The following is an 18,940-nucleotide window of genomic DNA, read 5'->3' as shown; positions in this document are numbered from 1 at the left end:
GTTTGTTTGGAGTGTTTCCTCCGAATGCATCAGATGTATTCAGGCCTGCAGATACCTGGGGTGGTGCTGGGAAATAAATGGGAGTGAACGGGAGGGTCTGAGGTCCTTCAGTGGCATGATGTGCATGTTTTATCATCAGAGAGACTGTTCTATGCTGCTCTGCAGACAGAAACTGGTGGAAAAGGCTGGTTCTGATGGAGTGAACAGTTAACAGTGTTCCCTCATAACCCTGTCTTGTCTGACCATTTTTTAATAACTTTTGAATTTACATTACTTGACTACACGGTTTCTGAGAAGAATTCTACATATAGAAGGTGTCTGTCAGAGGATGCTGTAACCAGATTTAAAGAGTTGATTTCATCATCCTTTTCTTCACTGCCATGTGCAGATATGACAGAGGACGGCTACCTAAATTTTACTCCAGTAGAACTTGACTCTCTTGTTGACAGCACTATAGCTTCAATGCGTACAACACTGGACAATGTTGCCCCTCTGAAAAGGAAGGTAATCAGTCAGAAGAGGTTGGCTCCTTGGTATAATTCACAGCTGCTTTAAAGCAGACTGCAAGAAAGCTGGAGAGACAGTGGCGTTCCTCTAATTTAGAAGAGTCTCAATTAGTCTGGAAAGATAGTTTAATAACATATAAGAAAGCACTTCGTAAAGCTAGAACTACTTATTATTCATCATTGATAGAAGAGAATAAGAATAATCCCAGGTTTCTTTTCAGCGCTGTTGCCAGGCTGACAAAGAGTCCGAGCTCTGCTGAGCCATGTATTCCTTTAACTGTCATTGTAAGATATTTCCCCAACAGAGCACTTTGCTCTCAGGCTGCAGGTTTCCTTGTGGTTCCCAGAGTTTCTAAAAGCAGAATGGGAGGCAGAGCCTTCAGTTATCAGGCCCCTAAAAGCAGAATGGGAGGCAGAGCCTTCAGTTATCAGGCCCCTAAAAGCAGAATGGGAGGCAGAGCCTTCAGTTATCAGGCCCCTAAAAGCAGAATGGGAGGCAGAGCCTTCAGTTATCAGGCCCCTAAAAGCAGAATGGGAGGCAGAGCCTTCAGTTATCAGGCCCCTAAAAGCAGAATGGGAGGCAGAGCCTTCAGTTATCAGGCCCCTAAAAGCAGAATGGGAGGCAGAGCCTTAAGTTATCAGGCCCCTAAAAGCAGAATGGGAGGCAGAGCCTTCAGTTATCAGGCCCCTAAAAGCAGAATGGGAGGCAGAGCCTTCAGTTATCAGGCCCCTAAAAGCAGAATGGGAGGCAGAGCCTTCAGTTATCAGGCCCCTCTCTGTGGAACCAGCTGCCAGTTTGGCTTCAGGAAGCAGACACCCTCTCTACCTTTAAGATCAGGCTGAAACTTTCCTTTCTGATAAAGCTTATAGTTAGGGATGGCTCAGGTGAGCCTGAAACATCCCATAGTTAAGCTGCTATAGGCTTAGACTGCTGGGGGACCTCATCGGTCACACCTTTCCTCACTTTGCTCTCTTTTTCCCTTCTTTAATTTCTCAAATGATTTTATGTCCATGTGACATTATTGTGGTTATTAACTTGTGTTTCCCTGTTCCAGCAGGTATCCTTTGAATGGTGTTATGGTGTTTTTCCCCCCTCTTTTCCCTCTTTTCTGTCTTCTCAAACCCCAGCTGGTCCAGGCCGATGGCCACCCTTCCTGGTTCTGGTTCTGCCAGAGGTTTCTTCCTGGTTCTGGTTCTGCCAGAGGTTTCTTCCTGGTTCTGGTTCTGCCAGAGGTTTCTTCCTGGTTCTGGTTCTGCCAGAGGTTTCTTCCTGAGTCTGGTTCTGCCAGAGGTTTCTTCCTGGTTCTGGTTCTGCCAGAGGTTTCTTCCTGGTTCTGGTTCTGCCAGAGGTTTCTTCCGGTTAAAGGGAGTCGTTCCTTTCCACAGTCCCTCAGGCTCAGGACGGGAGATTGGACTGAAGACAAGTTGAGGTGGAAGTTATGTTGTGTGATGGTGAACAGTAACGAACCCCCTCCAGGACAGAGAGCTTCAGGAGGACCTTTGTCCCCACAGCATAAGGCTTTTAACTGCAGATGTGTTTAGTTTATTTCTTTGTTATTGTTCTAATATTTAATCAAATGTTGTAGATTATGAATAAAGTATGTTTCTATTTTATTCTATGTGTTGAGTAAAGTTTAATACTCCTGAAGGTCAGAGAGCCAACAGCTGTGTTGGTGCAGGGGGCGGAGCTATGGTGCCCTAACCCTAACGTTGGCTAACCCTAGGGTTAGGGCAGAGTGTGGGAAGCTAGGGTTACGGAAAGTCATGTCTCTGGTTTTGTCATAATAGCAGTTGTTGCATTACGACTAGTACAGTGAGTCCTGTAGATGCCCGTCTACAGGACGCAAATCAAATGAATATCAACTTCACATACTCACTGTACTAGTCGTAATATGACTCCGCCCCCTGCACAGCTGTCAGCTCTTACCTGTTAACACACACCAACTGACTGACTGCCCTGCAGCAGCTTCTCAGTATATTTAACCAATCAAAGCTTTTACCTGCAACAACACAAACAATAAAGCTGAGACACTTTAGGATCCCAAACCTCAACTTTTACCACTTTTATTCTTTCTTTGGAGAAAAACATCCTCCATCAAAGCCGTTCTTAAGGAAGGGAAACAGGGAGAAAAGGCTGAGCTGTGCCAAATGACACAAGAAGTGGACTGAAAATCAGTGGCAACAGGTCTTATGGAGGGATGAATCCTCCCCAGAGCCCGGACCTCAACATTATTGAAGCAGTGTGGGATCATCTGACAGAGAACGGAACAAAAGGCAGCCCACATCCAAAGAAGAGCTTTGGGATGTCCTTCAAGAAGCCTGGAGAACTATTCCTGAAGACTCCTTAAAGAAATGACAGAAAGCTTGTCTCAGAGGGTTCAGGCTGTGTTGGAGAATAAAGGAGCTCAGACCAGAGATTCACTTTAAAGCTGCTGAGAACTGAGAAAAACTCTGGTTCTGCCTCAGATTCTGGGTTTATGTTCATGTTTGAACATGTTTCAGTGAATCTCTGCAGCTGCTTCCTGTTTTTATATAAAATATGTGAAGAAATGAAGCTGAACAAACTGTTTTATATCAGTCTGTGCAGCTTCAGGCTGTCAGATTCTACATCTTTTATAAAAACACAACACATCTGTCGGATTAAACCTAAAACTGTGAACAAATAAAAACTTAAATATGTTTGTTTCCATCACAGCTGACAGCAGTTTAAACCAGTTCAGTGGAGCTGACACTCCTACAGGTGTGAAACTCTCTGTTATTCAGACCAACTCTAACGCTTTAACCTTAGAGCCATGCAGCTGGCAGGGGGCGGAGCTTCTGTCTCACCTTGTTGAACAGGGTCACTGGAGCAGCCACAGACTTACTCTGCTTCAGGTACTCAAACCACCTGTAGGGAAGAATGGTGTAACCTGGGAAAATAGAAAGCAAACCATCACTCAGACGTTTCTCATCACACCGACAGCACAGACAAACAGAACCGCTGCATTATCAGGACTCTGCATGTGGCCTGATGCTCCAGGATGATAAACCTGCTTAGAACAAAGCACAGAGACCAGTCTGCACTCCTGACCCATGCCTCATTAAACCACTACAAACTGTCTTCTTCTGACATTTCAGCTGCTAAACACCCAACAGATGCTCAAACATCCCCACAGGCTTTGTTGTTTTCCTGAGCACTTCCTGTCAGCCCCACACATTAATCACAGCTTTCCTTTACATCTCCTGATGTTCAGCCTCACCAAACACATGCTGCACTTCCTGTGTTTGCTGCACTTACTGCACTTCCTGCATTTAATGCACTTCCTGTGTTTGCTGCACTTACTGCACTTCCTGCATTTAATGCACTTCCTGTGTTTGCTGTACTTCCTGTATTTGCTGCACTTCCTGCACTTCCTGTATTTGCTGCACTTCCTGTGTTTGCTGTACTTCCTGTATTTGCTGCACTTCCTCTGTTTGCTGCACCTCCTGTATTTGCTGCACTTCCTGCACTTCCTGTATTTGCTGCACTTCCTGCACTTCCTGTATTTGCTGCACTTCCTCTGTTTGCTGCACCTCCTGTATTTGCTGCACTTCCTGCACTTCCTGTATTTGCTGCACTTCCTGTATTTGCTGCACTTCCTGTATTTGCTATACTTCCTGTACTTCCTGTGTTTGCTGCACTTCCTGTATTTGCTGCACTTCCTCTGTTTGCTGCATCTCCTGCACTTCCTGCACTTGCTGCACTTCCTGTATTTGCTGCACTTCCTGTATTTGCTATACTTCCTGTACTTCCTCTGTTTGCTGCACTTCCTGTACTTCCTCTGTTTGCTGCACTTCCTGTATTTAATGCACTTCCTGTATTTGCTGCACTTCCTGTATTTGCTATACTTCCTGTACTTCCTCTGTTTGCTGCACTTCCTGTATTTAATGCACTTCCTGTATTTGCTGCACCTCCTCTGTTTGCTGCACTTCCTGCACTTCCTGTATTTGCTGCACTTCCTGTATTTGTTGTACTTCCTGTTCTTCCTGCACTTCCTGTACTTCCTGCACTTCCTGTATTTGCTGCACTTCCTGTATTTGCTGCACTTTTTGTATTTGCTGCACCTCCTGTATTTGCTGCACTTCCTGTACTTCCTGCACTTCCTGTATTTGTTGTACTTCCTGTTCTTCCTGCACTTCCTGTATTTGCTGCACCTCCTGTATTTGATGCACTTCCTGTACTTCCTGCACTTCCCGTACTTCCTGTATTTGATGCACTTCCTGTGTTTGCTGCACTTCCTGTATTTGCTGCACTTCCTGTATTTCCTCCACTTCCTGTATTTGCTGCACTTCCTGTATTTTCTGCACTTCCTGTACTTCCTGCACACAGACCAGCTGCAGCTGCCCTAAACCCTGAACATGCTCTTCTCTTCTATTTGTTCACATCTGGAACATCATTTAAAGTCCACATCGTGTCAAACTGGGTGAATTATTTGCCTTGAAGATGCCAAACAGTTCAACGCTGGACTGAAGGAACTGAGCCTGAAGCTCCCCTAAAACACTCAACATCTCCAACATTAGGCCTTAAATCAGTGAGACGTACCTCTGGGGTGCGTCAGCTCGATGTTGTTGATCTCACAGAAGCCAGCAGGGAAGATGGAGGGAGACGTGGAGTGATAGCAGAACCAGTCTGAACCATCAGCTGCCTCAGAGCCATCGATGCCGATCATCAGGTATCCGTCTGCCAGCACCTGGGGGAGCAGGGCGACAGGTTAGATCCAGCCACCGCCCGATGGCACCAGCAGCTCAGGCTCGGCTCACCTTCCTCACTGTGGCCACACAGATGGCCGACAGGTTCAGAGGGTCGATGGCTTCCAGCTTCATCCCGTCCTCAAACCAAGGTCCAGTCTGATCCACCTCCTTCACCTGCAGGAAAACACACCAAACAGCCATCATTCAGCAGGGTAAAGACGAGTCCATGACCTGCAGATGGGAACACATCACAGGGACCAGGAGGCACATGTGTTCGCTGCCTTCTTCTTACCAAAGTCTGTCGTTTTACAGCCACAATCACAGAAAAACTGCTTTAAAGCTCCCAAACACCACCTCAGAGTCTCAGAAAGCTGAGCATCAGCTGACAAAAACTACTCTGCAGGTTCACCGCCACATTCACAAGGAAGCTCTTCACGTTTCTAACGGACTCCTCAAACGTTACAGAAATAAAATAACTTTAAATAACGAGGAGAAAAAGGTGAACTCACTCATAGACTGTAAACTGACCTTCTGCCACAGAACTAAACTCTCAGGGACCACTTTGTGTCTGCAGCTCATTGAACATCTGAACAGTCAGAAACAGCAGCTGGAGTTCCTCAGGGATCCATTCTGGGGCCTCTTTTATCCAACACTTTTACACTCTCCCACCGGCTCAGATTACATGAAGCAACCAAACACAGTTCAGCAGAAGGTTTAAAGTGAAGTCGCCCTGCTGGACACGTTTAATCTGAAAAAGGTTCCTGAACCTTTAACTGGTTTCTGAACCTTTAACTGGTTTCTGAGCCTTTAACTGGTTTCTGAGCCTTTAACTGGTTTCTGAACCTTTAACTGGTTTCTGAACCTTTAACTGGTTTCTGAACCTTTAACTGGTTTCTGAACCTTTAACTGGTTTCTGAGCCTTTAACTGGTTTCTGAGCCTTTAACTGGTTTCTGAGCCTTTAACTGGTTTCTGAACCTTTAACTGGTTTCTGAACCTTTAACTGGTTTCTGAGCCTTTAACTGGTTTCTGAGCCTTTAACTGGTTTCTGAGCCTTTAACTGGTTTCTGAACCTTTAACTGGTTTCTGAACCTTTAACTGGTTTCTGAGCCTTTAACTGGTTTCTGAGCCTTTAACTGGTTCCTGAAGCTTTAACTGGTTTCTGAACCTTTAACTGGTTTCTGAGCCTTTAACTGGTTTCTGAGCCTATAACTGGTTTCTGAGCCTTTAACTGGTTTCTGAACCTTTAACTGGTTTCTGAACCTTTAACTGGTTTCTGAACCTTTAACTGGTTTCATCTCAGACCTTCTGCTGGTTTCTGAACCTTTAACTGGTTTCATCTCAGACCTTCTGCTGGTTTCTGAACCTTTAACTGGTTTCATCTCAGACCTTCTGCTGGTTTCTGAACCATTAACTGGTTTCTGAAGCTTTAACTGGTTTCTGAGCGTTTAACTGGTTTCTGAACCTTTAACTGGTTTCTGAACCTTTAACTGGTTTCTGAACCTTTAACTGGTTTCTGAGCCTTTAACTGGTTTCTGAACCTTTAACTGGTTTCTGAACCTTTAACTGGTTTCTGAGCCTTTAACTGGTTTCTGAACCTTTAACTGGTTTCTGAAGCTTTAACTGGTTTCTGAACCTTTAACTGGTTTCTGAAGCTTTAACTGGTTTCTGAACCTTTAACTGGTTTCTGAGCCTTTAACTGGTTTCTGAGCCTTTAACTGGTTTCTGAACCTTTAACTGGTTTCATCTCAGACCTTCTGCTGGTTTCTGAAGCTTTAACTGGTTTCTGAAGCTTTAACTGGTTTCTGAACCTTTAACTGGTTTCTGAACCTTTAACTGGTTTCTGAGCCTTTAACTGGTTTCTGAACCTTTAACTGGTTTCTGAACCTTTAACTGGTTTCTGAGCCTTTAACTGGTTTCTGAGCCTTTAACTGGTTTCTGAACCTTTAACTGGTTTCTGAACCTTTAACTGGTTTCATCTCAGACCTTCTGCTGGTTTCTGAAGCTTTAACTGGTTTCTGAGCGTTTAACTGGTTTCTGAACCTTTAACTGGTTTCTGAACCTTTAACTGGTTTCTGAACCTTTAACTGGTTTCTGAGCCTTTAACTGGTTTCTGAACCTTTAACTGGTTTCTGAACCTTTAACTGGTTTCTGAGCCTTTAACTGGTTTCTGAGCCTTTAACTGGTTTCTGAAGCTTTAACTGGTTTCTGAACCTTTAACTGGTTTCTGAAGCTTTAACTGGTTTCTGAACCTTTAACTGGTTTCTGAGCCTTTAACTGGTTTCTGAGCCTTTAACTGGTTTCTGAACCTTTAACTGGTTTCATCTCAGACCTTCTGCTGGTTTCTGAAGCTTTAACTGGTTTCTGAAGCTTTAACTGGTTTCTGAACCTTTAACTGGTTTCATCTCAGACCTTCTGCTGGTTTCTGAGCCTTTAACTGGTTTCTGAGCCTTTAACTGGTTTCTGAACCTTTAACTGGTTTCATCTCAGACCTTCTGCTGGTTTCTGAAGCTTTAACTGGTTTCTGAACCTTTAACTGGTTTCTGAGCCTTTAACTGGTTTCTGAGCCTTTAACTGGTTTCTGAACCTTTAACTGGTTTCTGAACCTTTAACTGGTTTCTGAACCTTTAACTGGTTTCTGAGCCTTTAACTGCTTTCTGAACCTTTAACTGGTTTCTGAACCTTTAACTGGTTTCTGAACCTTTAACTGGTTTCTGAACCTTTAACTGGTTTCATCTCAGACCTTCTGCTGGTTTCTGAACCTTTAACTGGTTTCTGAACCTTTAACTGGTTTCTGAGCCTTTAACTGGTTTCTGAAGCTTTAACTGGTTTCTGAACCTTTAACTGGTTTCTGAACCTTTAACTGGTTTCTGAAGCTTTAACTGGTTTCTGAGCCTTTAACTGGTTTCTGAACCTTTAACTGGTTTCTGAACCTTTAACTGGTTTCTGAACCTTTAACTGGTTTCATCTCAGACCTTCTGCTGGTTTCTGAACCTTTAACTGGTTTCTGAACCTTTAACTGGTTTCTGAACCTTTAACTGGTTTCTGAACCTTTAACTGGTTTCTGAACCTTTAACTGGTTTCATCTCAGACCTTCTGCTGGTTTCTGAGCCTTTAACTGGTTTCTGAACCTTTAACTGGTTTCTGAACCTTTAACTGGTTTCTGAGCCTTTAACTGGTTTCTGAACCTTTAACTGGTTTCTGAACCTTTAACTGGTTTCTGAAGCTTTAACTGGTTCCTGATCCTTTAACTGGTTCCTGAACCTTTAACTGGTTCCTGAACCTTTAACTGGTTCCTGAACCTTTAACTGGTTTCATCTCAGACCTTCTGCTGGTTTCTGAACCTTTAACTGGTTTCTGAACCTTTAACTGGTTCCTGAACCTTTAACTGGTTTCATCTCAGACCTTCTGCTGGTTTCTGAACCTTTAACTGGTTTCTGAACCTTTAACTGGTTTCATCTCAGACCTTCTGCTGGTTTCTGAACCTTTAACTGGTTTCTGAGCCTTTAACTGGTTCCTGAAGCTTTAACTGGTTTCATCTCAGACCTTCTGCTGGTTTCTGAAGCTTTAACTGGTTTCTGAAGCTTTAACTGGTTTCTGAAGCTTTAACTGGTTTCTGAAGCTTTGACTGGTTTCTGAAGCTTTAACTGGTTTCTGAACCTTTAACTGGTTTCTGAACCTTTAACTGGTTTCTGAACCTTTAACTGGTTTCTGAACCTTTAACTGGTTTAATCTCAGACCTTTAACTGGTTTCTGAAGCTTTAACTGGTTTCTGAACCTTTAACTGGTTTCATCCCAGACCTTCTGCTGGTTTCTGAAGCTTTAACTGGTTTCATCTCAGACCTTTAACTGGTTTCTGAAGCTTTAACTGGTTTCTGAACCTGTAACTGGTTTAATCTCAGACCTTTAACTGGTTTCTGAACCTTTAACTGGTTTCATCTCAGACCTTCTGCTGGTTTCTGAACCTTTAACTGGTTTCTGAGCCTTTCACTGGTTTCTGAACCTTTAACTGGTTTCTGAACCTTTAACTGGTTTCTGAACCTTTAACTGGTTTCTGAGCCTTTAACTGGTTTCTGAAGCTTTAACTGGTTTCTGAAGCTTTAACTGGTTTCTGAAGCTTTAACTGGTTTCTGAACCTTTAACTGGTTTCATCTCAGACCTTCTGCTGGTTTCTGAACCTTTAACTGGTTTCTGAGCCTTTAACTGGTTTCTGAACCTTTAACTGGTTTCTGAACCTTTAACTGGTTTCTGAACCTTTAACTGGTTTCTGAACCTTTAACTGGTTTCTGAACCTTTAACTGGTTTAATCTCAGACCTTTAACTGGTTTCTGAAGCTTTAACTGGTTTCTGAACCTTTAACTGGTTTCATCCCAGACCTTCTGCTGGTTTCTGAACCTTTAACTGGTTTCTGAACCTTTAACTGGTTTAATCTCAGACCTTTAACTGGTTTCTGAAGCTTTAACTGGTTTCTGAACCTTTAACTGGTTTCATCCCAGACCTTCTGCTGGTTTCTGAACCTTTAACTGGTTTCTGAACCTTTAACTGGTTTAATCTCAGACCTTTAACTGGTTTCTGAAGCTTTAACTGGTTTCTGAACCTTTAACTGGTTTCATCCCAGACCTTCTGCTGGTTTCTGAAGCTTTAACTGGTTTCATCTCAGACCTTTAACTGGTTTCTGAAGCTTTAACTGGTTTCTGAACCTGTAACTGGTTTCATCTCAGACCTTTAACTGGTTTCTGAAGCTTTAACTGGTTTCTGAGCCTTTAACTGGTTTCATCTCAGACCTTCTGCTGGTTTCTGAACCTTTAACTGGTTTCTGAGCCTTTAACTGGTTTCTGAACCTTTAACTGGTTTCTGAACCTTTAACTGGTTTCTGAACCTTTAACTGGTTTCTGAGCCTTTAACTGGTTTCATCTCAGACCTTCTGCTGGTTTCTGAACCTTTAACTGGTTTCTGAGCCTTTAACTGGTTTCTGAAGCTTTAACTGGTTTCTGAGCCTTTAACTGGTTTCTGAACCTTTAACTGGTTTCTGAGCCTTTAACTGGTTTCATCTCAGACCTTTAACTGGTTTCTGAAGCTTTAACTGGTTTCTGAACCTGTAACTGGTTTCATCTCAGACCTTCTGCTGGTTTCTGAACCTTTAACTGGTTTCTGAGCCTTTAACTGGTTTCTGAACCTTTAACTGGTTTCTGAACCTTTAACTGGTTTCTGAACCTTTAACTGGTTTCTGAGCCTTTAACTGGTTTCTGAGCCTTTAACTGGTTTCATCTCAGACCTTCTGCTGGTTTCTGAACCTTTAACTGGTTTCTGAGCCTTTAACTGGTTTCTGAAGCTTTAACTGGTTTCTGAGCCTTTAACTGGTTTCTGAACCTTTAACTGGTTTCTGAGCCTTTAACTGGTTTCATCTCAGACCTTCTGCTGGTTTCTGAACCTTTAACTGGTTTCTGAGCCTTTAACTGGTTTCTGAAGCTTTAACTGGTTTCTGAGCCTTTAACTGGTTTCTGAACCTTTAACTGGTTTCTGAACCTTTAACTGGTTTCTGAACCTTTAACTGGTTTCTGAGCCTTTAACTGGTTTCTGAACCTTTAACTGGTTTCTGAGCCTTTAACTGGTTTCTGAAGCTTTAACTGGTTTCTGAACCTTTAACTGGTTTCTGAGCCTTTAACTGGTTTCATCCCAGACCTTCTGCTGGTTTCTGAACCTTTAACTGGTTTCTGAACCTTTAACTGGTTTCTGAACCTTTAACTGGTTTCTGAACCTTTAACTGGTTTCTGAACCTTTAACTGGTTTCATCTCAGACCTTCTGCTGGTTTCTGAGCCTTTAACTGGTTTCTGAGCCTTTAACTGGTTTCTGAGCCTTTAACTGGTTCCTGAAGCTTTAACTGGTTTCTGAACCTTTAACTGGTTTCTGAGCCTTTAACTGGTTTCTGAACCTTTAACTGGTTTCTGAGCCTTTAACTGGTTTCTGAACCTTTAACTGGTTTCTGAGCCTTTAACTGGTTTCTGAACCTTTAACTGGTTTCTGAGCCTTTAACTGGTTTCTGAGCCTTTAACTGGTTTCTGAGCCTTTAACTGGTTTCTGAGCCTTTAACTGGTTTCTGAGCCTTTAACTGGTTTCTGAGCCTTTAACTGGTTTCTGAACCTTTAACTGGTTCCTGAACCTTTAACTGGTTTCTGAACCTTTAACTGGTTTCTGAGCCTTTAACTGGTTTCTGAACCTTTAACTGGTTCCTGAACCTTTAACTGGTTTCATCTCAGACCTTCTGCTGGTTTCTGAACCTTTAACTGGTTTCTGAACCTTTAACTGGTTTCTGAGCCTTTAACTGGTTTCTGAACCTTTAACTGGTTTCTGAGCCTTTAACTGGTTTCTGAAGCTTTAACTGGTTTCTGAACCTTTAACTGGTTTCTGAGCCTTTAACTGGTTTCTGAACCTTTAACTGGTTTCTGAGCCTTTAACTGGTTTCTGAACCTTTAACTGGTTTCATCTCAGACCTTCTGCTGGTTTCTGAACCTTTAACTGGTTCCTGAACCTTTAACTGGTTTCTGAGCCTTTAACTGGTTTCTGAGCCTTTAACTGGTTTCTGAAGCTTTAACTGGTTTCTGAAGCTTTAACTGGTTTCTGAAGCTTTAACTGGTTCCTGAAGCTTTAACTGGTTTCATCTCAGACCTTCTGCTGGTTTCTGAACCTTTAACTGGTTTCTGAACCTTTAACTGGTTTCTGAACCTTTAACTGGTTTCTGAAGCTTTAACTGGTTTCTGAGCCTTTAACTGGTTTCTGAAGCTTTAACTGGTTTCTGAGCCTTTAACTGGTTTCTGAACCTTTAACTGGTTTCATCTCAGACCTTCTGCTGGTTTCTGAACCTTTAACTGGTTCCTGAAGCTTTAACTGGTTTCTGAAGCTTTAACTGGTTTCTGAAGCTTTAACTGGTTTCTGAGCCTTTAACTGGTTTCTGAGCCTTTAACTGGTTTCTGAACCTTTAACTGGTTTCTGAACCTTTAACTGGTTTCTGAGCCTTTAACTGGTTTCTGAACCTTTAACTGGTTTCTGAGCCTTTAACTGGTTTCTGAGCCTTTAACTGGTTTCTGAAGCTTTAACTGGTTTCTGAAGCTTTAACTGGTTTCTGAAGCTTTAACTGGTTTCTGAGCCTTTAACTGGTTTCATCTCAGACCTTCTGCTGGTTTCTGAGCCTTTAACTGGTTTCTGAAGCTTTAACTGGTTTCTGAACCTTTAACTGGTTTCTGAACCTTTAACTGGTTTCTGAACCTTTAACTGGTTTCTGAACCTTTAACTGATTTCTGAACCTTTAACTGGTTCCTGAACCTTTAACTGGTTTCTGAACCTTTAACTGGTTTCTGAACCTTTAACTGGTTTCTGAACCTTTAACTGGTTTCTGAACCTTTAACTGGTTTCTGAGCCTTTAACTGGTTTCTGAACCTTTAACTGGTTTCTGAACCTTTAACTGGTTTCTGAACCTTTAACTGGTTTCTGAGCCTTTAACTGGTTTCATCTCAGACCTTCTGCTGGTTTCTGAGCCTTTAACTGGTTTCTGAGCCTTTAACTGGTTTCTGAACCTTTAACTGGTTTCTGAGCCTTTAACTGGTTTCTGAACCTTTAACTGGTTTCTGAGCCTTTAACTGGTTTCTGAACCTTTAACTGGTTTCTGAACCTTTAACTGGTTTCTGAACCTTTAACTGGTTTCTGAACCTTTAACTGGTTTCATCTCAGACCTTCTGCTGGTTTCTGAACCTTTAACTGGTTTCATCTCAGACCTTCTGCTGGTTTCTGAGCCTTTAACTGGTTTCTGAAGCTTTAACTGGTTTCTGAACCTTTAACTGGTTTCATCTCAGACCTTCTGCTGGTTTCTGAACCTTTAACTGGTTTCTGTGCCTTTAACTGGTTTCTGAACCTTTAACTGGTTTCTGTGCCTTTAACTGGTTTCTGAACCTTTAACTGGTTCCTGAACCTTTCACTGGTTTCTGAACCTTTAACTGGTTTCTGAGCCTTTAACTGGTTTCATCTCAGACCTTCTGCTGGTTTCTGAACCTTCAGGAACTGGTTTGCTTTCTGTCCCCAGAGTCAGAACCAAAGATGGAGAAGCTGCCCTCAGGTTTTATGGCTCATATGTGCAGCTCAGACTCAGCTCTTCTTCTTTTAAAGCAAACCGGAAGACTTTCCTGTTCAACCCTGTGTTTAAAGATCTGATTGAACTGAAGAACTTCAGAATCATCCTGTTAAACCAACCCTGTTTCATGACTCTGGCACCTCTCAGAGAAGCACAGTTTCCAGGTCTCCGGCCACGTTTTTCACCTTCAGATCAGAGTAAAACCCTTTAAACTGCTCACCTTAGCAAACAGCTGCCCAGGTGCGTCCACCTGCCCGTCCAGCTTCTTCGCCACATCTGAAACACACAAAGGATCCTCCTGAGTCCCTCCTGCAGCGTCGCTCTTCAACCCGCCGACTCACACCCACCTGAGCGCTTGAAGCGGTGCCCGATGGAGCGCGACCAGCCGATGCCGTGGATCAGAGGGCTGTACATGTGGCACCAGAAGTCGTCCGTCCCGTCCTCGCACTCCTCGTACACCAGCCGCAGACGCCCGCCGATCACCTGCAACGCCACAAGCGTCAGGACGGCGTTCACAGCCCACGCCCCAGCGCACCGACACCCACCTGTTCAACCAGCGCCACCCGCGTCCGGCACAGGTGCGTCTTGTCCACCACCTCCACCCGCATCTGCCTCTTGAAGGGAAACTGCATGCTCTGCTGCACCTGGGGGAGGAACAGGTCAGGTGAGGTCATTCGGCGCCCTGCTCCACGGTCGCTCTGGGCTGAGTGCGAGCGTCACCTTGGAGGAGAAGTCCGGCGGCAGCGTTTTGGACCCCGTCAGCCTCTTGATCAGGAACGTCTTCCAGTTGGTGAACCTGTGCAGGATGGCTGACGGACACAAAGAGATCAGCCAATCACAACACGCCGTTAAGCCCGGAGTTCGACCCGAGTCCAGCTCAGAACCGCAGTCCTGCTCAGAACCAGAGTCCTGTTCAGAACCACAGTCCTGCTCAGAACCGCAGTCCTGCTCAGAACCACAGTCCTGCTCAGAACCGCAGTCCTGCTCAGAACCCGAGTCCTGCTCAGAACCAGAGTCCTGTTCAGAACCACAGTCAAAGCTCAGAACCAAAGTCCTGCTCAGAACCAGAGTCCTGCTCAGAACCACAGTCAAACCTCAGAACCACAGTCCTGCTCAGAACCACAGTCCTGCTCAGAACCACAGTCAAACCTCAGAACCAGTCCCTGCTCAGAACCGCAGTCCTGCTCAGAACCACAGTCCTGCTCAGAACCGCAGTCCTGCTCAGAACCGCAGCCCTGCTCAGAACCACAGTCCCGCTCAGAACCGCAGACCTGCTCAGAACCGCAGCCCTGCTCAGAACCACAGCCCTGCTCAGAACCGCAGTCCTGCTCAGAACCACAGTTCTGCTCAGAACCACAGCCCCGCTCAGAACCGCAGTCCTGCTCAGAACCGCAGCCCCGCTCAGAACCACAGACCTGCTCAGAACCACAGCCCTGCTCAGAACCACAGCCTTGCTCAGAACCGCAGTCCTGCTCAGAACCACAGTTCTGCTCAGAACCACAGCCCCGCTCAGAACCACAGACCTGCTCAGCAGCCTGAGCTTCTACAGCCTCCTGAGGTTCTGCTTTGAAGGGAAATGTGGAAACATCTAGAAGCTCACATAATTCTTCATGGGAACTTCCTCTGATGAACTTTACCAGCTTTAAAGCCAACATGAAACCGATCCCAGGTCTGGAAGCAGGAAGTGTCTCTTACTCTGAGGTGGGACCAGAGGTTTCCCTCCAGCTGCACACCAGCCGACCGGGTGGATGTCCGGAACACACAGATTCAGCCAGAAGTCTCTGGTGGAGTCGCTGTCGAAGCCCTCGTACCGCAGCAAGGCCTTAAAACCTGAACACACACATCTGGTTTTACCGAAGAACACTTCACCTGAAACGGCCTTCAGTCAGTCTGAACTCAGCAGGTTTCCTGTTCTGTCCCATCAGCTTCATTTAATCTGGTAACAAACATCATTTCTACACCTCAGACCTGCAGCATCCCATAAAGTCAGTGAACCTTCTCCCACTTTGTGTCCTTCTGCCAACACTTAAAGCCGTTCTGACTCTGAGGAAACCAGGTGATGCAGAGTTCCAGCTGTTATTTTGTCCCATTCCTCCTTAAACAGGTCTTAAGGTGTGCAGCAGTGCGGGGGGGCGGTTGTATGTGTTGATTTTCAGCCTTTACTCATTCTGTCAACCCCATAAACAGACTAAACTGATCAGTTTTACATGTTATAACATTCCTAAAAGGCTTAAAATAACTTTTACAGCCACAAATTGGAAAAACTTGGGATAGTTTTCTGCAAAAACAGATGAAGAAAACAGTTATTTTGATGTTTTCTCTTACTTTTACTTCCTGTCAGACAGTCTGAACTCAACAGATTTCCTGTTCAGCTTCATTTAATCTGGTAACAAACATCATTTCTACACCTCAGACCTGCAGCATCCCATAAAGTCAGTGAACCTTTTCCCACTTTGTGTCCTTCTGCCAACACTTAAAGCCGTTCTGACTCTGAGGAAACCAGGTGATGCAGAGTTCCAGCTGTTATTTTGTCCCATTCCTCCTTAAACAGGTCTTAAGGTGTGCAGCAGTGCGGGGGGGTGGTTGTTTCTCTGCTGGGGACAGGTCAGGACTGCAGGCAGCCAGTCCAGCACCCGTACCTCTTCTTCCTCAGCCAGGCCTTTGGACTGTGGCAGAATGTGGTTTTCCATGGTCTGCTTGAACAATGCTGGGACGTCCCAGGAAAAGATGTGGCCTTGAAGGCAGCATATGTTGCTGTAAAATCTCAGTGAACTTTTCTGCATTAATGCTGCCGTCACAGAAGTGGAAATGAGCTTTGCCCCCTGATCCAACCCCATACCATCACAGAGCCTGGCTGCAGGGACTGGCTGCTGACAGCAGGCTGGATGCTGCTTTTGCTCTTTGCTCCATTTCTTCCAACAAAGATGTGGAATACTGATGGGTCTGACCACAGCACACGTTTCCACCGTGTGACGGTCCATCCCAGACGCCTCCGAGCCCAGAGAAGTGGACGAGGTTAACATCAGGCTTCTTTCCTGCACAGTAAAGCTTGTGAATGGAACTCTGTATTGTGGTGCTGGACAAAGGTTTCCACAGTAATCCCTTGTCCATGTGCTTCTATCAGCTGCTGATGAATGACGGTTCTTGATGCAGCGTCTGAGGGGTCAGAGGTCACGGGGTCCAGCTTAGGCTCGCTCCCTCGTCCTTTACACTGAAACTCCTCCAGATTCCCTGAATGCTTTAATGATATTCTGCTCTGTAGAGGCAGAAATATGCAGATCCCTTCCAGTCTTTCTCTGAGGAACATTGTTTTAAACACAAACTGGAGCTCCTCTGAACATCTCTGCTGCTCAGACTGTCATGGAGGCTGCTTTAGGACCAGATCAGGTCAGGAAATTACGTCATATTCATCCTCATTATTAGCCCTAAACTGTCTCTTTTTACATATTGAATAAAGCTGATGAGACACAACATGAAAACTCTTGGGTTCATCCAGACTTTAGAAGTTAAAGAGTCAGGTTCAGGTTGAAGTTGGGCTCAGATTGTGATCGTACCGGCCAGTTTGATGATGGTGGCGATCCAGTACACCTTCATGGGGAGGCTGGTGTCGGTGTTGGGGACCTCCACCCGAACTCCTTCGCTGACGTCCCCCCATGACTTCCCCATGGGAACCTGAAGGAAACAGAGTCCATCAGTGCTCAGGTCATCTTCTCACACAGCGGGTTGGATTCAGATGTTTCCAGGTGGTGAAAAATGTTCATTTAAACTTTGTTTTTAACAGAAATCTGATAAAAAAAAGACAAATTTTCCCTTCTATTTCACTTATTTACACAAATTAAAGTATCCTGAACAATCTGCCTCCTGTGTTATACACACATGTTTGAAACAGCTGACCGGCGCTCCCATCACGTCTCCGTCTCCAAGGTAACGGCCCCAGTCAAACACCTCCACGGTTACTGTGGAAAACAGAGAATCAGGACTGTGAATCCTCTCTGATCTTCCTGCAGCTTCAGGGTGTTGAACATGTTAAACGTGGCGTTAAAGACTTTTTAAACTGTCTGATGTGAGGAAGTCTTTGGACCTGAAGCTGCTCTCTGATTGGTTGGGCTGGAGTCTGTCAGAGGTCATAACTTTAAAAGCAAACCCTGGCAGCAGCCCCCCGGGAGCCTGGTTAGACTCACCGCTCTTCCTGGTGCTGCTCTGCTGGCTGGCTTGGTGCTGAGCGTAAGCAGCTAGCTTGGTCATCAGAGGCTGCTTCTGCAGAACCTTGGCTTTCTTAGTGGGCGGCTTCCCCTTTAAGAGAGAAAACAGAGTTTAATCTCCTCCTTAAGACGCCAACTCTGCATCACAATTAAAAAAATGGGTCATGGAAGCAGATCAGTTGGGTTCAACATTTTGAGGGATGTCTCAGTTCATTTGGGCTTTGAGGATCACAAAGAACCGAATCTGCATCCAACCATCAAAGCATCCAACCGTCAAAGCATCCAACCGTCAAAGCATCCATGCATCAAAGCATCCATCAAAGCATCCATCAAAGCATCCATCAAAGCATCCAAAGATCAAAGCATCTAACCATCTAACCATCAAAGCATCCAACCATCAAAGCATCCAACCATCTAACCATCAAAGCATCCAACCATCAAAGCATCCAACCATCAAAGCATCCAACCATCAAAGCATCCAACCATCAAAGCATCCAAACATCAAAGCATCCAAACATCAAAGCATCCAACCATCAAAGCATCCAAACATCAAAGCATCCAACCATCAAAGCATCCAACCATCAAAGCATCCAAAGATCAAAGCATCTAACCATCTAACCATCAAAGCATCCAACCATCAAAGCATCCAACCATCTAACCATCTAACCATCAAAGCATCCAACCATCAAAGCATCCAACCATCAAAGCATCCAACCATCAAAGCATCCAACCATCAAAGCATCCAAACATCAAAGCATCCAAAGATCAAAGCATCTAACCATCTAACCATCAAAGCATCCAACCATCAAAGCATCCAACCATCAAAGCATACAAAGATCAAAGCATCCAAAGATCAAAGCATCTAACCATCCAACCGTCAAAGCATCTAACCATCAAAGCATCCAACCATCAAAGCATCCAACCATCAAAGCATCCAACCATCAAAGCATCCAACCGTCAAAGCATCCAAACATCAAAGCATCTAACCATCAAAGCATCTAACCATCAAAGCATCCAACCATCAAAGCATCCATCAAAGCATCCAAACATCCATCCAACCATCAAAGCATCCAACCATCAAAGCATACATTCAACCATCAAAGCATCCAAACATCAAAGCATCCATCCATCCATCCATCCATCAAAGCATCCATCAAAGCATCCAAACATCCAAACATCAAAGCATCAAAGCATCCAAACAACCATCCAACCATCAAAGCATTGAAACATCAAAGCATCCAAACCTCAAAGCATCCAAACATCAAAGCATCCAACCATCAAAGCATCCAACCATCAAAGCATCCAACCATCAAAGCATCAAAACATCAAAGCATCAAAGCATTCAAACATCAAATCATCCATCCATCCATCAAAGCATCCAAACATCAAAGCATCCATCCA

The 18,940-nt window shown here is 44.5% G+C and overlaps 1 protein-coding gene across 1 annotated transcript in view; it reads right to left on the bottom strand.

Annotated features, from left to right (window-relative positions):
- LOC140272693 (MBT domain-containing protein 1-like) overlaps positions 1-18,940 on the bottom strand; it is a 45,191-nt gene that overhangs the window by 3,837 nt on the left and 22,414 nt on the right. The window contains exons 4-14 of the mRNA XM_072368097.1: positions 17,519-17,630; positions 17,214-17,293; positions 16,892-17,009; positions 15,033-15,167; positions 14,058-14,146; positions 13,883-13,981; positions 13,685-13,820; positions 13,558-13,613; positions 5,286-5,390; positions 5,068-5,215; positions 3,333-3,415 (exon numbers count right to left, since the gene is read on the bottom strand). Of these exons, the coding sequence (XP_072224198.1) occupies positions 3,333-3,415; positions 5,068-5,215; positions 5,286-5,390; positions 13,558-13,613; positions 13,685-13,820; positions 13,883-13,981; positions 14,058-14,146; positions 15,033-15,167; positions 16,892-17,009; positions 17,214-17,293; positions 17,519-17,630 (1,161 nt within the window). The remainder of the gene's footprint in view (positions 1-3,332; positions 3,416-5,067; positions 5,216-5,285; positions 5,391-13,557; positions 13,614-13,684; positions 13,821-13,882; positions 13,982-14,057; positions 14,147-15,032; positions 15,168-16,891; positions 17,010-17,213; positions 17,294-17,518; positions 17,631-18,940) is intronic.

The sequence above is a fragment of the Leuresthes tenuis genome, unplaced genomic scaffold (assembly GCF_036924035.1).
Source record: "Leuresthes tenuis unplaced genomic scaffold, fLeuTen1.0.hap1 SCAF_17, whole genome shotgun sequence".
In the NCBI taxonomy this organism is placed as follows: Eukaryota; Metazoa; Chordata; class Actinopteri; order Atheriniformes; family Atherinopsidae; genus Leuresthes; species Leuresthes tenuis.
This window is presented reverse-complemented; position numbering and strand designations above follow the sequence as displayed.